This window comes from Antennarius striatus, chromosome 21 (genome assembly GCF_040054535.1).
Source record: "Antennarius striatus isolate MH-2024 chromosome 21, ASM4005453v1, whole genome shotgun sequence".
In the NCBI taxonomy this organism is placed as follows: Eukaryota; Metazoa; Chordata; class Actinopteri; order Lophiiformes; family Antennariidae; genus Antennarius; species Antennarius striatus.
The window spans coordinates 451,509-474,843 of NC_090796.1; the positions used below are offsets into that span (position 1 = coordinate 451,509).

General features: G+C 46.1%; 2 protein-coding genes and 1 long non-coding RNA gene across 4 annotated transcripts; 1 reads left to right on the plus strand and 2 right to left on the minus strand.

Annotated features, from left to right (window-relative positions):
* Positions 1 to 261: 261 nt before the first annotated feature.
* On the minus strand, positions 262 to 5,128 carry nrbf2b (nuclear receptor binding factor 2b). 2 transcript variants are annotated; one of them, XM_068306240.1, is made up of 4 exons: positions 4,940 to 5,103; positions 2,953 to 3,037; positions 2,335 to 2,375; positions 263 to 1,908 (listed from the first exon to the last, which is right to left on the minus strand). In XM_068306240.1, the coding sequence occupies exons 1-4, from the start codon at positions 4,967 to 4,969 to the stop codon at positions 1,216 to 1,218; spliced, it is 849 nt and encodes a 282-aa protein (XP_068162341.1). In that variant the 5' UTR covers positions 4,970 to 5,103; the 3' UTR covers positions 263 to 1,215. The 2 variants fall into 2 exon arrangements, with proteins under 2 accessions (XP_068162340.1, XP_068162341.1); XM_068306239.1 differs by lacking the exon at positions 2,335 to 2,375 and having other exon boundaries at positions 262 to 1,908; positions 4,940 to 5,128.
* Positions 5,129 to 5,419: 291 nt separating this feature from the next.
* Positions 5,420 to 8,893, plus strand: LOC137588256 (NHL repeat-containing protein 3-like). The gene is made up of 3 exons (XM_068305207.1): positions 5,420 to 5,841; positions 6,485 to 6,687; positions 6,941 to 8,893. Exons 1-3 carry the CDS (start codon positions 5,583 to 5,585, stop codon positions 7,538 to 7,540), a joined length of 1,062 nt encoding a protein of 353 aa, XP_068161308.1. The 5' UTR covers positions 5,420 to 5,582; the 3' UTR covers positions 7,541 to 8,893.
* Positions 8,894 to 15,308: 6,415 nt separating this feature from the next.
* On the minus strand, positions 15,309 to 20,436 carry LOC137588312 (uncharacterized). Its single transcript, XR_011034042.1, has 2 exons — positions 20,238 to 20,436; positions 15,309 to 16,298 (listed from the first exon to the last, which is right to left on the minus strand). It is a non-coding gene; the product is annotated as an uncharacterized lncRNA (long non-coding RNA).
* Positions 20,437 to 23,335: the final 2,899 nt, after the last annotated feature.

Here is a 23,335-nt window from a genome sequence, read left to right on the forward strand (position 1 = left end):
GCCCCAACCTGGAAACCATTCCTGTTTGGGGGGCCGTCTCCTTGTTGCCCCTCTGGTTGATCTCATTAACAAAAAAGCAGCTGAAACTGATAAACAAAACAACCCCCCCCCCTTCTACTGAACTGAGCAGATCAATATCCCACATGTTTCCCTGATCGGTTGCTATACTCTGATTAGAAAGTTCCTTTGTGGTGAAATATTCACGTGTCCAACTTCTTCACACCAGAGGCTCCTGCGAAAAAATGTTTCATCTGAGGTCAAATAAAGGTCAAACATGAGGTTAATTTACGTTCCTTTATTTGAGTCTGACGGTCATTATTCAAGATTGTTGGTTCGACAGTGTTGACTTCTTGTAAGGGTGGGGCGGGGGGTCAGCCAGCCTGCTATTGGCTGACTGCTGCTCCAGACTAACAAGGGGTTAACAAAGGAGTCAACAGCCAAACTAACGTCCAGGTTTGGCTGAAACAAACATAAGAAATAGAAAATCCCACATTTGTAACAACATAAATTATAAAGAATAAAACAATGCAACATTGGTAATAATGTAATTACTAAATTAAATAGCAAATAACCCCCCCCCCACACACACACAGGTTTTAGAACCCATCAGAACTGAATCATTTCTACAGAGTGGAAAACGTGTGAATGGTTGTGGATTAAAAGCACCCCCACCTTCAGGACATGACTGGCACTGAGGCTCAGTGAGCAGCACCGTGTTCACTAGTGAAACACGTTAAAATGACAAACCGTCATCTGGATCTCGTGGTTTCTGCTCAGCTGCAAAGGAAAAGAGCTCAAAGAGCTCGAAGGTAGTCGAGTCCCTCCATGTGAGACGGATTTAGAGCATCTGATTGGATCAGACCTGTTCAAAACTGTTGTCAGCATGGACCCCCTCCCTGCAAACCCCCCCAAAGATGAACACAGGGCTACTGGTTACCAGCTGTTTCCTCACTGTATCACTCACACCTCTTTAGAATGCATTGCATTATGGGTACCACCCACTAATCTGCCTGATGGAGGTGGTGATCAAGTATCAATCAGAAGTACGTCCACTGTTCCTGTGGGCCAATCACAGAGCCTGTTCGCATCCCGACTCCAAATCCTGATTGGCTGAACCCCTGTGTGTGTGTCTGTGTGTGGGTGTGTGTGTGTGTGTGTCTGTGTGTGTGTGTGTGTGTGTGTGTGTGTGTGTGTGTGAGACAGACACACGTCTCCTCACAGCTTCTCCCTGTCCAGTAGTTCCTGTAGTTCATTCTGGATGTCCTCTGGCAGCTCCAGGGGGGGCAGGTCATCCAGACACAGGTCTTCTTGTGCCGGCATTTCCAGGGGGGGCAGCTGAGGGATGGCTATCTCCTTCCCTTTGGCCGTGCCCTTCCCATCTGGCCCGCCCCCTCTCCCCAGAGCGCCCCCTGTCTGTGGGAGGACCCAGAGCTCGGAGCGCTCCACGATGTCGGCCGCCTCGGAGCGCAGACGAGCGTTTTCTGTCTGCAGCCGCTGGTTGTCGGCCGCCAGACGCTGGTTTTCGTCCATCAGGTGGTCGACGAGGCGCCGCAGGTCCTCGATGGTGGTCTGCTGCTCCTCCAGCCGGGTTTTGTCGTCTTTGGTGGTCTTGGATCCGGGGCACGGGGGGGTCAAAGGCTGGCAGCCAGCAGCCTGCCGCGTCTGAAGCTGGTAGAGCAACGTGTCGTACTCCCTGTCCCTGACCCCCCCGCAGTCTGCAGCAGAACCACCAGGCTGGGGCTGGCCTGGGGCCAGGGTTTGGGTCAGAGGGCCCGGGGCCCCAGAGGGCGGCGCCAGACACGGTCGCCCCTTCGTGGCCACACGGCGAGCCTCCCTCCTCCAGCGCTCCTGGATCAGCTGCTGCTGCTTGATGTGACTCTCCCTCTGCAGCTCCAGGGACAGACGGGCCTGAGGACACAGGGGACACCCCCCCAATTTATTCACAATGACTCCTGGAGATCTACACACAGCTGGCCCAGCTAGAGAAAAAAAGTTCTGTGTTCACCAGAAAACACCCCCCCCCCCCGTGTTTGGTTATGGATCTGACTTCACTGGCTGGGCGGGGGCCACACCCTGTTGGTGTGTCATCTGGTGTCCTGCTCAGTGCAAGTTCTCTTTCTCTTTGTGGGACAATGAAGTAAAAACAGACATGTCAAATGTCATGTGGCAGCGCCATCTGCTGGCAACACAGGGACGGCAACAGGAAGAGGTTTTCAGACGAATTCATTCATTTATCCCCCAGGAAATGATTATTGTTCTGTGAGACAGTTCTAGACTTTATAACGGCCAGAACAGGAAACACAACCAACACAAACACGTTCACACGAGTCTCACCTGTTCACACGCCGTCGTCTTCAGAGCGTCTGACAGGAGGTCTGTGGGGGGGGGCCACCGAGTGTACATTATCAATACAATAACACCAGTTCATACAAATTCATAACATGATAAATAAGGCAGCTATCACACAGTCAGCTATCACAGCTATCACACAGGCAGCTATCACACAGTCAGCTATCACACAGGCAGCTATCACAGCTATCACACAGGCAGCTATCACACAGTCAGCTATCACACAGTCAGCTATCACACAGTCAGCTATCACACAGGCAGCTATCACACAGTCAGCTATCACACAGTCAGCTATCACACAGGCAGCTATCACAGCTATCACACAGTCAGCTATCACACAGGCAGCTATCACAGGCAGCTATCACACAGGCAGCTATCACACAGTCAGCTATCACAGCTATCACACAGGCAGCTATCACACAGGCAGCTATCACACAGGCAGCTATCACACAGGCAGCTATCACACAGTCAGAACACCACAGCCTCAGACTGGTTGTGTATGAAGGACTGACCGTTTTAATTCAAATACAAAGACTAATAATTTGACCAGTCAAACTCGTGCAGGAGACCCGGTACCTGAACACACGGTGGGTCACAACTCACCTGCTGCCTTTCCATGGCAGGAGATGGCCTCTTGGTATTTCCCAGCCACCACAAAACGCTCTGCCTTCCTGCACTGCTGGTGAGCCTGAAGACAGACGGAAGGAGAAAATGAATGAAATGTAGAATAAATGTAGTCTACGCAGAAACGCCTTCTAATGGAACTCTGACTCACACACGTTAGTTACCAAAGAAATATTCTTTAAATGCATCCTGTGCTGCAGTATGTCTTCCATGCCAGTAAAGAAATGGAGCACTTGTGACACAGCAGCACTATACTGAATATTCTCTAGAAATACTATCAGGAATGGAAACAAGTGTATGGTGGCTTAATTTATACCCATTTGACAAAGTCTTGTGCAACATGTTTAATTAAATTTAATCAAATCAATGATGAACCGCGAGCCACCATAAGCGGAACAAGCGGTAGACAAATCAATGTGAGACAGATGTTCAGCAGTAAATGAAGGATTTTTGGTAGCATCACGACAGCATCATTATGTTCTCTATTCCTTTGGGTCTAATCTTATGCCATCATGGAAGTCCAGCGTCTGGTGGCTTGAGGGATGTCGACCTGCCTGGTCACTGAATCAGATGTTGTCACACTTTAATATCATCTTTCGCGCTAAATGGTTTCAGTGGAGCTTCAAGTGGAAGGAAGGGCCTGGCAGACGTCTCCAATATCACCCAATATGACTTCAGTAGTAAAGGAATAAACTACAAAAACAGAAGACCATCAACTTTGCTGGAGAAAATAAATCAGACCGGTTTAGAAAGTACATTTAATTTCCATTTGATTTCCTGAATTAGGCTTTAATCCATCACGCCTCCGTTCTCCTTGATGATCTTAGATTGTGAGTTGGAACATTCCTTCCTGGAACCACCAGCCAGCGTCTCAGAGGACAAACATCCAGATTCCAACCCCACCAGCCATTATTTATGTCGGACAGTCCTTTACTGTGGCCAGGGCTACGACCTTAAAGGACGACGCTGACAAATGTGGTTGATTGATTTGATTAGAAATCAAATTGGCCACTTTCCTTTCAGGAGAATGACACAAAAGACCTATTTAAAGAATGAAACCACATCAGGGCAGAGCTGGGCTGGGCTGGGCCGGGCCGGGCCGGGCTGGGCAGAGCTGGGCAGAGCTGGGCTGGGCTGGGCTGGGCTGGGCTGGGCTGGGCTTCGTTGCTACTTCGTGTAAAGGATTTGCCAAAACCGGGGCCACATTTTAAACTGTTAGCAGCAGATCAAACACACCAACAGGTTAACTATCTGGTACTATCGTTAACTATCGCTACTAAAGTTAATTATTCATATCGTGTTGTTTTACCCAAATAAAACCCGGAGGTGTTGTATCAACGTGTTATTAGAGACAAACCAAATCCGTTGTGAATACAGAAACAAGCTAAGAAAACACCAATAGAGCGGAGCAATGCTAACTTCCTCTGGGTGGAAGCTAATGCAGCTAGCCCTGCTAAAGCTGCGTTAGCCTGCTAGCCTGCTAATGTTACCCCAGTGTCCAGCTAAAGCAGCGTTAGCCTGCTAGCCTGCTAATGTTACCCCAGTGTCCAGCTAAAGCAGCGTTAGCCTGCTAATGCTAGCCCAGGGTCCAGCTAAAGCAGCGTTAGCCTGCTAGCCTGCTAATGTTACCCCAGTGTCCAGCTAAAGCAATGTTAGCCTGCTAATGCTAGCCCAGGGTCCAGCTAAAGCAGCGTTAGCCTGCTAGCCTGCTAATGTTACCCCAGTGTCCAGCTAAAGCAGCGTTAGCCTGCTAGCCTGCTAATGTTACCCCAGTGTCCAGCTAAAGCAATGTTAGCCTGCTAATGCTAGCCCATGGTCCAGCTAAAGCAGCGTTAGCCTGCTAGCCTGCTAATGTTACCCCAGTGTCCAGCTAAAGCAATGTTAGCCTGCTAATGCTAGCCCAGGGTCCAGCTAGAGCAGCGTTAGCCTGCTAGCCTGTTATTACAACATGAAGACCGACACTTACGAGGTTGAGCGGGCTGTCCACCACCTCCATGAGTCGAGCGTTCGATGAGCTGAACTACATGAAACTCGTCTCCGTTCCTCCGGGACTGTCATCCACTCCGCGGTAAAGTTGAACTCAGACTGAAGAAGAAAACCGCTGCCAGGTAAACAGTCGCTTCCTCGCCTAAAAGCTGCGTCCGAGCGTCATGACGTCAGAGCCGGTTACGTCTGGCCCAACGCTCCTCCACTTCCGGCATTAGGAAATTATTCTCTGAAACTTGATCCAAAACGTCAATTCCAATTAAACCAACATTAATTTAAATCAGGTAACAGGTTATGTAAAATACAGGCCAGCAGAAATAAATATTCATGTATTAATTTACACGAGTAGTCGATCGTCTTCCTGGTACCGTGGTATCCTAATGCTCTTATTGTGAAACTTCAAACGGAAGTGCTGTGTCGCCCCCCCCCCTGTTTGCCGCTCTGGTGGTTGGGACTCGACCGGAAGTGGAATCCTCTCAGATCAGTGTGTTGCTGCATAGCTACCTGGGCGGCTTCACCCGCGGTTCGTCGCGTTGACGGTCGTTCACGTAGCGGACGGCGGGGCTCCTCCTCCTGTCAGGCGGCGGGACCACGTTCAGAGAGACCGTTGACGGGAAGCCCCGATGTGGGTGAAGAAGCGGGGCCACAGCTGCCTGGTGGCGTCCGGGACGGCCCTGCTGGTGGTGCTGCTGGTGGTTCTGTACGACACCATCACCCCCCAGCCGGCCGGCGGCCGCGGCCCGGGGCGCGGCGAGCAGCTGCGGGGCAGACCCCTCTACCGGCTGGACGTGAGCTGGCCCCGGAGCCCGGAGCGCTTCACCGGGGAGGCGTTCGGCGTGGCCGTCAACCAGTACGCGGGGGTGGTGTACGTGGCCCAGAGAGGTACCCCCCCGGTGGGCCGGTTCATGGGATAATCAGATATCTGAGACCTGTGGATGTAAATGTGTGTAAAGGCTCTGTTCTGATAGTCGTAGATGTTTGTCCAGATCATACAGGTGAGGTTGGGTTTGATGTCCCTCATTGGAGAACCACACCTGTACCTGAACAGGAGTACCTGTTAAATTGATTCACGTCATTAAGCCTGTTTTCACTAAATGAAGGTCCAGCAGATGGATTTCACTAAATGAAGGTCCACTGAAGAGTCTCCTGAAGGTTCTCAGTGACACATTTCTGGTGTGTCACGGCTAAGTAGTGTCATCATCGTCTCTGTGGGCACACTCCTTTAAAATAGAACTAACGACTGTCAAGCCAGTATAAAGTGCCTCCCTTCAAATGTTATAGTTCAGTCCAAGAGTCCCACTCTGGCCTCACCATACCCGTCCACACCCAGTGATGACCACAGCTCCTTTGTCTGCTCCTGAAGACACTGGGCCCATCGTGTCTGCTGAGCGAAGCTCTAGTGATAAACATCTGTTCTCCTCCACTAGAGTTTTAGTCATCCTTCAAATCAAGAACCAGGGAATCCAAAGACTTGACTTGAAAGTCACCTGAAATCACCAGGTGACCTGCTGTGTTTTGCTCCTAGGTGTCAATGTACCGAAGGTGCTGGTGTTCACCACCGATGGGGACTTCCTGATGTCCTGGAACACAACTACCCTGGAGATGCCTCATGGGATATTTGTAGCGGATGCTGCTTCGTCGAACCCCACGGTGTGGATCACGGATGTGGGGAACGGCCCCCATGGCCACTGCATCAAGCAGTACTCCCCGTCTGGGAGGCTCCTGCAGGTGAGTGCTAGGACTGGACTGGACTCCAGCAGGACTTATTTCACATTCTAGTTTGGTTTCCTTTGATCGTTTTATGTGTGTGTGTGTGTGTGTGTGTGTGTGTGTGTGTGTGTGTGTGTGTGTGTGTTTCCTGTGTGTGTGTGTTTCCTGTGTGTGTGTGTTTCCTGTGTGTGTGTGTTTCCTGTGTGTGTGTGTGTGTTTCCTGTGTGTGTGTGTGTGTTTCCTGTGTGTGTGTGTTTCCTGTGCGTGTCAGGTGCTCGGAACCCCAGGGAAGCCCGGCTCTGGGCTGAACCCACTGCAGTTTGACCAGCCGGCTGAGATCTTTGTCCAGGACTCTGGAGAGATGTATATCGTGGACGGCGATGGAGGGATGAACAATCGCCTGATCAAGCTGTCCAGAGACCTGGAGGTGCTGTGGATGCACGGGGAGCGAGGACAGGGCCTGGCCCAGTTCTACATCCCCCACAGCGTGGCTGTGGACAACGCTCTGAGGGTGTGGGTGGCTGACAGGGGCAACAAGAGGATCCAGGTCTTCAACTCCATCACCGGGGAGTGGCTGGGGACGTGGGGGAGCTGCTTCACTGAGGACGCACCTTATTCCATCCGCCAGACCCCAGACAGGAAGTACTTTGTGGTGGTCCAGCTCAACACCAACCAGATTTCCCTGCTGGATGCCCCGCCGGTGGGCCTGATTGGCCAGTGCAGAGTGGTCTCTGTGATCCAGCTGGCCGACGAAGTCAAGCCCCATCTGGCAGACCTGGACCTGAAGACGGGGGCCCTGTATGTGGCTGAGATCGGAGCCCAGCAGGCGCAGAAGTTCACTCCCTTCAGTCTGGATGGGACCTTCCTGTAGAACATTCTGGGCGTCAGCTGGATCAGAAAACATCATCAGTTCTGTTGAAATGAGCTGAAAATGATCCAGAACATTGTCTTTATGGTGACCCCGTCCAATCACCTGTTATAACCTCCTTCACTATACATTTACATAGGAAAGGCAACGAATGTGTGATTCTATACCAGACCAAATGTTACCTAATCGATGTCTGTTCAGAAGAAGCCATTCCTACATTACGTAACCAAACTGCAGTGTGGAGTTATGTTGTGCTTCTGTGTGAGGGGGGAGTAATCCTACTGATCGAACATGACCCTGGGGGGTCAAACGTTCTGTCTGATCAGGACATTTAAAACAAACTCACACAGGTGAGAAGAATCCAGTCCGTCAGACTGAGGCTGTGTCCAGCGTTCAGCGGGGGTCAGTTGGTGTTGATCCAGTGTTGTCTCGTCTCTGTCCTATGATTTTCCTGTTTATTTTCCCTCCACTAACAACTCACATCATTCCAGATCCTGTCTCATCCTCAATCAGGTCATTCCCTGCACCTGCTTTCCTCCACACACCTGCAGCCACTCCCCAGTCTGTCCCCACCCTCCAAAAGCCAGCTCAGCCTTCTGCTCTCTGCCAGATTGTCTAGTGTTCGCCCTGACTCTCCAGCCTTCGTCTCCTGCTTGCTTTGGTGACCGTGTATGAATCCCGTTTGCTCTCTCGACCCAGCCTGTTGTCTGCTCCTCATCTGATTCGTCTGCCTGGTTTGTTGGTTGTTTCGTGCCTGACCCTGCTGGATTCTGGACTCTACCTTTAGCCTGTTGTTTTTGGATACCTGTGCCTATCAGACTGATTATCTGGTACCTGACCTCTATTAAACCTGCTCTGAGACTCTTGACCTGCCCGTTTGTCTGTCGTGCTTTTGGGTTCCCCGTGCCAGTCGTGCTCAGCTGTGACAACTGTATTACTAACTGGAAATTTAGTAATCAAATATAATCAAAGTTGTACAGGCGGAGCTCCGTCTACGAAGACCTAAGTCAGGAAGTGTGTTTGTGTGTGTTAGAATTTGTCTAAATGGTGTGAAGAAGAAAGGTTTCTTCACCATAGATATCCATCCATCTTTTTGAAGACAATCATCTTGTTTTCTGCTGCTTCTCAAGTGTCAATAATAGATATATTGATGATATATTGATGGATACTTTCTATCGTGAAGTTAAAGGTGATGAGATGTTTATTTCCTCTTGTGACTGTTGTTCCGTCTCCGCTCCATCATTCAGTCTGAACTCTGCAGGTCAATGATCAATTTTGTCAATATTTTTGTGTTAAATGACTTTAACTTTGTTGTATTTAATGTAAGTTAAATTAAACCTGTTGACATGAAGCCGAGGGCGGAGTCACTGGTTGTCGATGGCGTCTGTGTGATGGTGGGGCGGCTGTGTGTGGAGTCGTCTGCTCCTCAGATGGTCGTTGGTTCGATCCCCAGCAGACAAGATGTTACAACATCCGACACATCCGTGTGTGTCCGTCCGTCCGTCCGACAGCCTACCTGCTAGTTTCACGTTCTGTCACGCAACAGTGCGGTCTGACCAGCAGAGGGCGACACTCCACCAGCTGTGGTCTGAGCCTGCTGCCCTCATTGGGGCAGTCTGAGGGCCTGCTGCCCTCTCATTGGGGCAGTTTTAGGCCTGCTGCCCTCTCACTGGGCAGTCTCATAGACGACTCCAGGAACACGTCTCTGGTCCACTGACCAATCACTGCCACCCGTACGGGGGCATCAAGTGGACCAGATGTGGGTCCAGATAAAGATCTACTGCTTTATAGTTTACATGAGGTAATAGTTTAGCCTGTGAATTATTTCTATCTATAGTTTGACTGCAGATGTTAAATACAAAATGTAAACATATTTAATAATCGGACATCTCTGAATGCATAAGATATTTTAAAACATTAAAACATTAAAAGAATATACCTTTTTTCCATGAAATATTTAAATGTGTCTTAGAATTCTTCATTCTATGGCTTCTTTTAAATGTCATTTTTAGGATGTGTTTTACATGAAGGATAAGGCCAATGTTTCCTCATGAGCGTCGACTACAGAAAGGCTGAACGTAGATGTAATTCTGCAGGTTTGGTTAGGGTTACAGTTAATCAACACATCCCATAATGATACCCCTAAAAAAGTGTATTTTTTCTTTTTTAAAACTCTCATTTTCCTCAGTGGATTTAGAGACCGGTGTTGTTCCATCGGACTGGGACAGATGCTGATAATACATAATAAATGATCAATGAAGGGAATACTTCCTCTTTTGTCTCCATGATTGATTACGTCCAGAGACGAGCAGCAGTCACGTGGTTTCTGGTTCCCAGACGTTCAGAGAGCATCACCTCCTACACACCTCAACGTGTGTGTGTGTGTGTGTGTGTGTGTGTGTGAGAGTGACTGTCACTCTGTGGATCTACACACACACAGGAATGTGTGTGTAGGAGTCGGCCCATTCTGTGCACACGACGGTCACACCGACACACACTCTGACTCTCATCTCCTTTCTTCTCATTCTTCCTCAGCCTTTGTCCTGCGGCGCTGCTGGTTTCCTCTTCTTCTATGGTTTCTGCCTCGCTGGCTGTTCTGTGGACAGACTCCAGCTGGACGTGGAGGTGGATCCCAGAGCGTAGGCTGGCCTTTACACTCGTCTGTATGGGGAAGCCCACTCACAACTCCCACACACCTTCCTCACCCACTCAGGAGGGATTCCACACTCCACAAACGTCTTTCCCTCCAAACAGCATTCTTTTATTACGTGAGGATTCCCCCGGACCAATCGGAGCGGAAACGGCAAAACAACTCTTCACATTCCTGGCCTTCAACCATTTATCCATTTCTTCACATGTAGAGAACAGAAGTGTGTGTGTGTGTGTTGCATTCTTTCTCTCTAAGCCCCTGCTGTCCTCCTTCACATATGATCTTCATCATTTTTCAGATAAATTAATAAACTAATAAAGGGGGGGTTAGCGTCCTGTTCAGCTGCTCTGGTCTGAAGAGATCTTAAAATCAGGGGCAACACGGGGACGACAGGTTTCCTTAAAAAGTGCAGCTTGACTGTAATGAACAGAAATATGTGACTTCAAACCTAAAGAAGTGTTTGAGACTGAAGCTCCATGTTTTCTTCACCTACTGAGAGATGAAGTTTCTTATTGTCAGCTCTGAGGCATCCGTTCACGTGATGTCCTGATTTTGTTGTTGTCATTAATCCAGCAGTAATCTCTATAGCTGTCATTCCTGTGAGCTCCTTAAGCCTCCAAGACGCTCACATTTTGTTCTCAGAATTTAAGGCTCATTGGAATCATTCTGGAGGACTTTCAGGATTGAACATTTCTTCTCAAGGACTTTTCAGTTATTTCCTGAAAAGAATTCTGTGACCAAGCTCATCATCGTATGAAGTGTATTTGTACTGTATATCCATTTGTTCTTCCAAACAAGTCGCTGTTTAAATTAAAACAGCTTTCTGTGTGTTGGAGTCTCCCTCCAGAAGTGCTGAGCCTCTTCCTCCTCTCCCAACAACAGGCTGACATTATTACCGCTGTGTCGTCACTCCTGTCGTGTCCTGTCAGCAACACAAAGACGCCTGAGATGGATGGTGTGATGCGCTCCGAGCATTACGACGCATTGACAGCAGCTCTCTGCATCTAACGGGCGTTGAGGACGGACTGACAGCTCCAGAGGAACAGCAGCTCCAGAGGAACATCAGCTCCAGAGGAACATCAGCTCCAGAGGAACAGCAGCTCCAGAGGAACAGCAGCTCCAGAGGAACATCAGCTCCAGAGGAACAGCAGCTCCAGAGGAACATCAGCTCCAGAGGAACATCAGCTCCAGAGGAACATCAGCTCCAGAGGAACATCAGCTCCAGAGGAACAGCAGCTCCAGAGGAACAGCAGCTCCAGCATGGACAGAATCAGAGACCATCAGGAAACATGAACATTAAAGCGTCTATTCATCACCATAGCAACCATGAAGTGACTCTGACCATTTAAACTGTCACCAGCATCACCATCAGAGGAGCTGGGTTCCTCTACAGCACATGTGTCAAACTCAAGGCCCGGGGACCAAATGTGGCCCTCCACATCATTTAACGTGGCCCATGATAGAATAAAAGGTCAGAGTGTCTAAAAATCAATAGATCAAAAGTGTTCCTTGACCAAAACATTTCCCACAATGCAGTAGTTCAGCCCATTTGAACTCTGACTAAACGTAGTGAACAAAGTTAACGTCCTAACTTGTGTCTGATGTTATTTTTCTTTATTGATTGATAGTTTGATCCTTGATTGATGGAGTTCTGTGGGTTTAATAACCTGACAAATGAAAAGGATTTATGTTAGAACAGAGAAACAAACAAACATGTTTTTTCTGTCTGACTGTAATGTTTGGAACTAGAATCAGTCAGAAATTCAGTTATTTAACATGAAGGAGTAGTTACATTTAGTTACATTACACTGAGTTACATTTAGTTACATTTATTAGTTACATTAAGGAGTAGTTACATTTAGTTACATTACACTGACTTACATTTAGTTACATTTATTAGTTACATTAAGGAGTAGTTACATTTAGTTACATTACACTGAGTTACATTTAGTTACATTTATTAGTTACATTAAGGAGTAGTTACATTTAGTTACATTACACTGACTTACATTTAGTTACATTTATTAGTTACATTAAGGAGTAGTTACATTTAGTTACATTACACTGAGTTACATTTAGTTACATTTATTAGTTACATTAAGGAGTAGTTACATTTAGTTACATTACACTGAGTTACATTTAGTTACGTTTATTAGTTACATTAAGGAGTAGTTACATTTAGTTACATTACACTGAGTTACATTTAGTTACATTTATTAGTTACATTAAGGAGTAGTTACATTTAGTTACATTACACTGAGTTACATTTAGTTACATTTATTAGTTACATTAAGGAGTAGTTACATTTAGTTACATTACACTGAGTTACATTTAGTTACGTTTATTAGTTACATTAAGGAGTAGTTACATTTAGTTACATTACACTGAGTTACATTTAGTTACATTTATTAGTTACATTAAGGAGTAGTTACATTTAGTTACATTACACTGAGTTACATTTAGTTACATTTATTAGTTACATCTGGTCCTTAGAGGACAGCCGTGATGCTGATGTGAAGATGAGTTTGACACCTCCTGGTTTACAGTCTGATGAAGGAAAACAGCAGGGGGCTACACAGCGCATGCACACACACACACACACACACACACACACACACACACACACACACACACACACACACACACACACACACACACACACACACACACACACACACACACTGATGCTACACCTCTGCTGCCCTCACAGGGGTAAATCCTGGTGCTCCTCATGTTCTCCTGTTTCCTGTAACTCTTGACTTTTGCCTCCATCTTCTGTATTTGTGGACTTGTGAACTGAACACAGTCCCAGTGAAGGCGGGGGGCGTGACCTGGGGGGTTGCAGTGACTTCATCCCCATCGAAGCTCTGGTCAGGTTAACGTATTTAATTTGATGCTGCTGGCTCTTCCGTGTGTCTTTATCGACCACATATGTGTAGATCAACACGCTTGATCACCAGTTTGTCCCTCATGGACCCAGAGACCTCTGGGGGGGGGGTGGACCTGGGGGGCTGCCAGCTGGGAGCAGACATGGTGGAGTAGTCCTGACTGTCAGCAGGAAGACGGACGGCTTTACAGCAGCACAGACACTGTTCTGGTCCTGGGGGGCGGTGGGGGGGGGTCAGTCCGCTGCTTCAGTGGCACTTCTTTTAGTGAGGAGTTAGCATTTAAAGAATAAAGCACAATTCTGTCACAATTCACCACGTTTACGTCAGTAGAAGATATATATATATATATATATATATATATATATATATATATATATATATATATATATATATAAAACCAGTATAGTGACCCATTCTTTTCCACACACCTGAACGTGAGTGTTTGGATGAGTTGGTGTAATGGGGGTGGGGGGGTCCAGGCAGAAGCCCTACATCAGTTCCTGTGTGGTTGAAGATTAACAGAGGGTGAATGGGCCGGGGTCTCTCTGGACATCCTGTTGCCCCGCTGGGGCAGAGAGGACCTGTGGGGGTGTCGTCATCAGGGGCGTCCAACAGGATCCTGACGGGGTGACGACACGTCAGCCATAACGGCCTCGTCTGTGGTTTTAGGCAGCAGGAAGTCAGTCAGCGGAAGAGAGGAAGAGGAGAGGAGGAGCGTGACGCTGAGCCGTCAGTGGATCCATCAGGCCGAGTTCACGTGTGTTCACGTGTGTGTCCCCCGGTCACACGTGTGTGTCCCCCGGTCACACGTGTGTGTCCCCCGGTCACACACAGTTTATTCCCTTATCTCATTTAATAATGCTATTCTTTTTCAACATATTGTAATGAATTAACATATTACAATGAATTAACATATTGTCATGAATTAACATATTGTAATGAATTAACATATTGTAATGAATTAACTTAGATTAAATTAATTTAGGTTGAATGGATTTAATTTAATTTAATTTCAATTTAATTTTATACTGTTTATATTTTATTTTATTTTATACTGTTTATATTTTAATTTTATACTGTTTATATTTTAATTTTATACTGTTTATATTTTAGTTATAGTTTAGTATATAAGTCCTGTTAGTGCTGCATGTGTCTGTTAGTGTAATGTATGTCTTGTGGTATGTCCTGTGATGTCAGTGTTTCTTTTTCTCCTGGTATTTTTTGGTGGCCCCGCTGGAACACCCCCTCCAGATCTGGGTTCTTTGGCCCAGCATGTCAGGCCAGCCATCACTAATCTTGGGGTAAAAATGGACTCAGGTCTCAAGCTTGACAGCCAGATCAGGGCAGTAGTGAAGTCCAGCTTTTATCATTTGAGGCAGCTGGCCAGAATAAAACCTATTCTTTCGAGGCAACACTGTGAAACAGTCATCCACGCCTTTGTCACCACTAGGCTGGACTGTTGCAATTCTCTTTATGTGGGGGTTAGTGCTTCTTCCATCTCCCGTCTCCAGATGGTCCAAAATGCTGCTGCACGTCTGTTGACCAGCACCCGTAAACATGAGCACATTACCCCCATTTTAGCCCCACTCCACTGGCTGCCCATACATTTTAGGATCCATTTGAAATTCTTTTATTTACTTTTAAATCCCTGAATGCCCTTGCCCCACCTTACCTCTCTGAGCCTCTACTCCCCTATGTACCTGCTCGCTCTCTCAGGTCAGCTGATCAGCTGCTCCTGAGGGCCTAAAACCAAACAGAAGCTCAGAGGGGACCTTGTCTTTGCTGTTGTGGCTCCTAAATTGTGGAATAATCTGCCTCAGCAGATCAGAAAGACCTCTTCTGTCTGTTTTAAATCTGTGTGAAGACCTACCTCTTCTCCTTGGCTTTTAACATCTAGATAGACACCAGATTTTATTTTGTCTTATCTTTTTTATCTTACTTTATTGCTCTGATTATTTGCTTTTGTTTTTATACATATTTTATGTTTTATGTTTCTAGTTGATTAACTTTACTTATAATATTTGAGCCATTTTGTCTTTTATCTATAATGTTTGTTCTTTTTATTCAATCGCCTGTACAGCACTTTGGTCGACTGCGGTTGTGGTAAAGTGCTCAACAAATAAAGTTTGGATTGGATTGGAGTTTATCCAGTATTATTTGTTATGTAATGTCTGAGCAGTGGATATATACAATTTCCTCCAGGATTAATAAAGTATGTATCTATCTATCTATCTATCAAGTTTCAAGTTTCAAGTTTATTTATTTTTATATAGCCCAGATTCACAAACAATGTCTCAAAGGGCTTTACAATCTGCACATGGACGATATCCCTCTGACCTTTGTGCACTGCAAGCAGTGCGACCCTCGCATCGGATAAGGAACAACTCCCCCCAAAAACCCTTTTAACAGGGGAAAATATGGATGGGAGAAACCTCAGGAAGACTGCAGAGGAGGGACCCCTCTTCCAGGAGTGGACAGACGAAGCAATAGATACCGCATGTACAGATTAACAACACAATAATAATAACAGTAACAACAACAGCAACAACAAATGTACAACAAAGGCATGCCGATCCATCCAGCAGAGCGAGTCACCACCAGCCGATGAAGCACACAGAGGCCACCGACCGCCGAGGATCCACCACTCCGAGGACAGACCAGACAGTGCCCAAGTCACCCAGCTCAAAAAAGCCAAAGTCAAGGCCACTCCGGCAAAACCCCAAAACCACAGCAGAACCAAATGAGGCAGAACCAGCACTCCCCCAGTGGATGGCGAAACAGGACCACTGCACAGCCCGCGCCATCGCCAGCCATGGAAGCAGACAGAGGCAGCCGACCGCCGATGATCCACCACACAAAGGCCGATCCATCCAGTAGAGCGAGTCACCACCAGCCGATGAAGCACACAGAGGTCACCGATTGCTGAGGATCCACCACTCTGAGGACAGACCAAACAGTGCCTAAGTCATTCAGCTCAAAAAAGTTAAAGTCAAGGTTACTCTGGCAAAACCCCAAAACCACAGCAGAACCAAATGAGGCAGAACCAGCACTCCCCTAGTGGATGGTGAAACAGGACCACTGTACAGCTTGTGCTATCGCCAGCCATGGAAGCAGACAGAGGTAGCCGATTGCCGATGATCCACCACACAAAGGCCTGTGAGAGAGAACAGCAGAAGAAGGAAGAGAAACAGAGATAGCAGAGATAGCAGGGGCGAGAGTGGTGCTAGAGGGACCAGAACAGCAGAGAATTAATGGGAGGCAGGGGCCTAACTAAGAAATCCTATGACTCGTCGGCAGGACTAGGCTAAACCTAAACATTGAGACCGCCATCCCCGATATTACTTATATGTTAGGTCGAACAGATATGTTTTGAGTCTAGATTTAAAGACATTTACAGATTCAGACTGTCTGATATTTATAGGGAGGTTATTCCACAAGAAAGGGGCACGATAGGAGAAGGCCCTCTGGCCAGCTGACTTCTTTTTAAATCTAGGAACACACAAGAGACCAGTATTCTGAGAGCGGAGAGCCCTAGTCGGCGTATAAGGTTTAACAAGATCAGACAGATAGGTTGGAGCAAGCCCATTAAGGCTTTTGTATGTTAGTAAGAGTACCTTAAAATCGGATCTAACATGAATCGGGAGCCAGTGTAATGCAGCCAAAACTGGGGTGATATGGTCAAATTTCCTAGTTTTAGTTAATATTCTTGCTGCTGTGTTCTGAACCATCTGAAGGCCCCTAGTTCTAGACCGAGGCAACCCTGATAACAGAACATTACAATAGTCAAGTCTAGAGGACACAAAGGCATGAATCAAAATTTCAGCATCAGCCATGGCTAAAGAGGACCTAATTTTGGAAATATTACGTAGATGAAAGAAGGCGATCTTTGTCACCTCTTTAATATGCTTGTCAAAGGCAAGAGTCGAATCTAACGTTACTCCTAGGTTCTTGACTGTTGAACTATGGGTTATAAGACAGTTATCTACAGATATTGTTAGGTTTTGAAATTGGTTACTATGTCGTGCAGGGCCAATGATTAACATTTCAGTTTTGTCTGGGTTTAGGAGCAGGAAATTACTGGACATCCAACTATTCACAGCAGAAAGACAGGCCTCTAGTTTAATTAATTCAGATCGATCATCTGCTTTTATGGGCATATAAAGTTGTGTGTCATCCGCATAACAGTGGAAACCTATTCCAAAGCTGCGTATAATTTGACCAAGAGGTGCAACATACAGGGAGAATAGTAGAGGACCAAGGACAGACCCCTGAGGTACGCCATATTTGACGTCGGAGAAGGCAGAAGTTTTATTATTGTAGGAGACACATTGTGTCCTATCAGATAGATAAGATTTTAACCAAGCCAGAGCTAACTCACAGACACCAAACTGTCTCTCCAGTCGGTCAAGGAGTATACAGTGATCTATAGTATCAAATGCTGCACTAAGATCCAAAAGAAGGAGAACAGAAGTGGTATCAGAGTCCAGATTTAATAGGAGATCATTCACAACTTTGGTAATGCTGTTTCAGTGGAATGGCGGGCCCGAAAAGCTGATTGGAATGGTTCGAAAAGACCGCTTAATGATAAATAATCTAAGAGCTGTTGAGATACTACCCTTTCTAGTATTTTAGATAAGAATGGAAGGTTAGAAACTGGTCTATAATTATTTAAAGACTCTTGGTCGAGATGTGGCTTTTTAAGCAGAGGTTTAACCACGGCCGCTTTAAAGCTAGTGGGAACAACACCAGTTGCAAGAGAAAGATTAACTACATTTAACATAGTAGGGCCCAGCAATGGCCATAATTCTTTAACTAATTTAGCAGGGAGAGGGTCTAAGAGGCATGTAGTAGGTTTGGAGAATGAGACCAACTTTGTTAATTCTACCAGAGAGACATTCTCAAAGTGTGTTAAAGAGAAAAGTTGGGTTTTAACACCCAGAGAAGGAAGGACAGAGCACGTTTGTAATTTAAGACACATTCGTGCCAAGAGATGTAGCATGATTTAGATTTAGATTTACGCCACCTGCGCTCTAAACTCCTACAGGCTCGTCTGAGAGCGCGTGTCTCCTCGTTAAACCATGGTGTAGACTTGCGCACCCCTATGGTTTTAGTTTTTAGAGGTGCAACTGAGTCCAACAGACTAGAAAGAGCTGAGTTTAGATCACTAGTGTAATTTTCGATTGATCCTGTTGCTACAGTAAAAGGAGTCAATACCTCAGGTAGAAGCTCACTAAGTTTAGATACCGTTGACAAGCCGATATGGCGAGTAGTGACTAAATCAGGAGTAATGCTATTTTGACAAGTAAAGGCTGCTTTAAAAGTAATAAGAAAATGGTCAGATATCACTGACGTAAGAGGAGAGACAGTCACAGCAGTAACATTTATACCACGCGATAGAATCAGATCTAGGGTATTACCATTGGAATGAGTTGCTTCATGAACCCACTGAGTGAAACCTAACATGTCCAGGAGGGTTAGGAAAGCTTTACACAACGGATCACTAGGGTTATTTAAATGAATGTTAAAATCACCTGTCACCATAACCTCATCAGATTGAGTAATTAGATCCGAAATGAATTCACCAAATTCTTCTAAGAATAAAGAATAGGGACCAGGCGGTCTATAGACTACTACAAGATAAAGCCTGCTGTTTACAGCTGTAGGCGATGGTTTTAGAACAAGAGCCTCAAAAGATGTAAAATGAATATCTAGATTCGAAGTCAGGTTCAGAATAGATTTGTAGACTAAAGCAACACCTCCACCCTGTTTATCAGCCCTTGCGGCATGAGCATATGTAAAATCAGGTGGTGAAGCTTCATTTAACGGTAAGAAGACATTTGGTTTTAGCCATGTTTCACATAGAGCAATCATATCCAGGCCATGCTGAAGAATTAAATCGTTCACAAGCAAGGCCTTCGATGACATTGATCTAATATTTAAAAGGCCAAATTGAAATGTGGTAGTGTCACTAACATGATTATTAGACGGTTTAACAGCTGAGGATGTATTAATCTTAATCAGATGCCGCGTCTCAATAAATCTGGGAGGTAAAGACCTATAAACACGATGTGATACAATAACTGGGATGCTTTCAGGTATAGAGTCTTGGATAACCTGATCAGGTGCTTCACTGAAAAGCACCTTGTCAGTGGTGATAAGAGCAGAAGTAAGATTCACATGGGTAATGTCCCGGGCCATTTTATTAAAAATCTGAGGGAAGGAGACAGTCTCAACGTCACTAACTATTCCATCAGTCTGATGGTTTCCTAGTCTAGACTCCACAACCGCATCAACAACTACCCTAGCAGGCTCTCTAATCACCTGCAGCCCGAGCGCTGTATGGCTATTGTTAAAGACGCTGTAAGGCCCTGTCTATATTCCTGGATAATAGAGCTGCCCCTGCCCCAGTAGGATGCAGGCCGTCAGCTCTCAGCAGCTCGGGGCGGCCCCAGAAGGAAGGCCAGTTATCTACGAAGCCTAAACCCTGTTCCCTACAGTAGCGCGCCAGCCAGCGGTTCAAAGCTGTTAGTCTGCTATAAGTCTCATCATTCCCCCGCACAGGCAAGAGGCCAGAGGCCAGAGACTATTACTCGATGCCGACACATCTTCCTAGCGCAGTCCAGAGCCCTAACCAAGCTATTCTTTGTCACCTCTGACTGCCGGAGCCTAATGTCATTGGTGCCAACATGAATAATAATGTTCCTAGGTGTGTTGGTGGAGTGTTTCTGACTGCCCTTCTTCTCCCTAGCTGATGCCAGCACCCTGAGGTTAGCTTCTATGTCGGAAGCTCTGGCCCCTGGTAGACAACGTACTGTTGCTGGCGTCACTAGTCTAATATTGCGGGTAATGGAGTCGCCTATGACTAACGTGCTACTCTGTCTAGGCTGACCGGGTTTAGCCCCGCGGGCGGAAGAGGGGGAGGCCGGGGCCGAGGAAACCGGGCGAGCCGGGACCGCAGACCGGCCAGCCGCCGGGGGAGACGAGCGCAGACCGGTCCGCTTACCAGACCGCCGGCCCCGGCGGCTCCCCACCCACCGATCCACAGTGACAAACTGCGGAGCCACTGCCGACGAGGATAAACTATCACTGGGCCTAACGGGCGTGCTAACGTCCCGGCAGCTAACGCTAGCTGCAGTGTCCGTGCTAACTATGCTATCATTACCTGCTAAGAGCTGCTCTAGCTCACGGACACGTCTCTCTAGCAGAGACATCCTGACTAGAACTTCTGAGCAACTAGAACAAGCCATAATAGTAATTTGAACAGCAATAAAAAGAACAATGTTTAACAGAAAGACAGAGCGAGAGCAGAACAGCGTGTGAAAAACAGATACAGAGATACCGGAAATACGTCACCGCTCTGGTCTGGTATCTATCTATCTATCTATCTATCTATCTATCTATCTATCTATCTATCTATCTATCTATCTATCTATCTATCTATCTATCTATCTATCTATCTATCTATCTATCTATCTATCTATCTATCTATCTATCTATCTATCTATCTATCTATCTATCTATCTATCTATCTATCTATCTATCTATCTATCTATCTATCTATCTATCTATCTATCTATCTATCTATCTATCTATCTATCTATCTATCTATCTATCTATCTATCTATCTATCTATCTATCTAACATATTGTAATCTACTTCTGTTAACTATCTCACACATTTTTACAGTCCGTTTAGGTTAAGTTTGTTGTTATTTTATAGTTTTTTGTTTCTGAGTCTTTAAGATTTGGCACAACTGATTATGAGTCGACTTCATCCAATCAAAGGAGGAGATTAACTGTGATCTTTGCTCTAGAAAGACAAATGAGGTGTTTTGTCTCAGTCAGAACGTGGAGCTGCTCCCTGGAGTCAGAGGATGGAAAGATTTAAATCCTGACATCCAGAAACATGAACTTCTGGTGTGTGTGTGTGTGTGTGTGTGTGTGTGTGTGTGTGTGTGTGTGTGTGTGTGTGTGTGTGTGTGTGTGTGTGTGTGTGTGTGTGTGTGTGTGTGTGTGTGTGTGTGTGTGTGTGCTTATTTGTCTGCATGTGGCTCGGCGGTGGACTGGCGTCACACCTGGAGTATCCCCTGCCTCACGCCCCCAGTCAGCTGGGATAGGCTGCAGCTCCCTGTGACCCGCTATGGCATAAGAAGTGGGAATAGAAGATGAATGAATGAATGAATGAGTGAATGAATGAATGAATGAATGAATGAATGAATGAATGAAATAGTAGCTGACAAACAGCAAACAGACATGTGTCCAGAGGAAAGTGTATTTATGATGAACCCAGCTAACATTAAATAGCAGACAGGTTACAACAGGAGGAAATGTTTCCTCCCACTGGTTTTACTGGAGTCAGCTGATGTAAAGTTAGTTCAACTGGTTTGATTTGGGAGAACAAAGGAGAACACGTCCCTCATTATTACTGATAATCATCTTTATTACAGCTGAATAACCTCATTAAATAAGCAACTTATATATATATATATATATATATATATAATATATTATATATATTTTTAAAAAATTCCCCACACTCAAGAAAATAAAATGATGACACAGACCTGGGTTTATATGTTAACAGTTGCCATAGCAACAGTGAAAACATTTGAAGAAACTTCAGGACTAAATAAAGAGCGCTCAATCCTGACAAAGAACGATTCCACCCAGGGTAAAATAAAGGTTTCTGAGAGCCGTGTTGTGAAGGCTTGAGGGTGATTAGTGATAAATTATGACCAGAGCATATTGACCCACAGGACACATGCCCCCAGCAGCAGGTGAACACACACTTCAGCCCTGACTATGAATATTTTAGCTAAAGAAAAAACAATCATTAGGCTTTCCCCTGTAAATTGCTCATTGGAGATCTGAAACTTGTTTCCACCAAAAACTCTTTTCACTGAGGTTTGCAAGTCCAGAGAACCAATAAATGTTTACTATTTCACTGAAGCTTGAAATAGTGGAAGAGAAGTATTGATCTGATCAAATTTGTGAGAATAGAAAACATCTCATTATTGACCAACAAGTGATGGAAGTGATGAAATGTTTCCATCAAGCAGAGACTAAATCTATCCTCAGCCAAACATCAGTAACAGAAACAGTTCATCCTACTTTCATACATATTTTTGTGGAGGCATCTGCTGCCAACGGCGTCTCAGGCTGGGTACAGATTAAACTACTACACCTGGTATTATATCATTACCCCGGCCTGCAGCTCCACTCTGCCCCTGAACTCCACATAAAACATCTCTAACATAAGACTGGCCTCTGTCACCTGTGTAACATCCCTGTCATTAAATCACTAAATCAGCGCTGGGGTTGTTTCACGTAACACACACCCTTACGATACACACCACTGCTGTTGAGTTTCTGTGCTTTAAGACCACGTTCACGTTTTCTGTGGGAAACAAAACCAGTCAACAACGGGCCCGTTTCACAAAGCCGGTTTAGTGGAAAACCTGGGTAAGTTAACCCTGAAATCAGGGAGAACCAGGGTTTTTGGTTTCACAAAGGGAGGTAACTTAACCCAGGGTTAGAGCTGTAAGCCCGGCCTGTTTCACGTAGCGAGGTAAACTGAACCTTGTAGTGGGGTTACATAATTCACCCAGGTACTTTGGGTGTAGATTGTTGGTTCCTACACGGACGGGTTCACTTTTTTCTTACCCTGCTCAAAGGTTCAGCAGTAATGTTTACGCTCCCTTCGATACTCCGCCTCCGACTCCAATTCTTCGGCACCACACTGGTGACCCCAACGTCAGTCTTGACGAAGTTTCTGAGACTGATCCGAACATGACGAACAACGCTATCGTCCTGTTTTGGGAGACGTCCGCCACGGCATGGTTCGCCCAGGCGGAGGCTCAGTTCGCCCTCCGCGGCGTGGATGACGACGCTACACGCTACTACCAGGTCGTCGCGGCCCTAGGGAGCTCTACTGCAGCCAGGGCAGTGGGTTTCATCACATCCCCTCCTGCAAGTGATAAGTACCCAGCATTAAAAAAAAACTTTTGAACTATCAAGACCTGAGAGAGCCAGGCGTTTATTTCCCATTAAAGGTTTGGGGGACAGCAAGCCTTCAGAACACATGGAAATGATGTTAGCCCTGCTGGGGGAGGAAGAACCGAATTTCCTCTTCATTGAACTTTTCCTGAGGCACATGCCGCCGCACGTGCAGACGGCGCTCGCCAACGGAACCCCGTGCTCTAGCCGAGGAGGCTGACTGTTTCTTCTTAGCTACACAGTGTTTCACCCCTGATGTGTTACA

Excerpts from the sequence above, each read along its gene's own strand:
- LOC137588256 (XM_068305207.1), top strand. The coding sequence starts at position 5,583 with ATGTGGGTGAAGAAGCGGGGCCACAGCTGCCTGGTGGCGTCCGGGACG. Across the intron at positions 5,842-6,484 it reads GGTGTACGTGGCCCAGAGAG|GTGTCAATGTACCGAAGGTG; the intron begins GTACCCCCCCGG and ends TTTTGCTCCTAG. Across the intron at positions 6,688-6,940 it reads CGTCTGGGAGGCTCCTGCAG|GTGCTCGGAACCCCAGGGAA; the intron begins GTGAGTGCTAGG and ends TGTGCGTGTCAG.
- nrbf2b (XM_068306239.1), bottom strand. The coding sequence starts at position 5,031 with ATGACAGTCCCGGAGGAACGGAGACGAGTTTCATGTAGTTCAGCTCAT. Across the intron at positions 3,038-4,939 it reads TGGACAGCCCGCTCAACCTC|GCTCACCAGCAGTGCAGGAA; the intron begins GTAAGTGTCGGT and ends GTCTGTCTTCAG. Across the intron at positions 1,909-2,952 it reads CTGCCATGGAAAGGCAGCAG|GCCCGTCTGTCCCTGGAGCT; the intron begins GTGAGTTGTGAC and ends CTGTGTCCTCAG.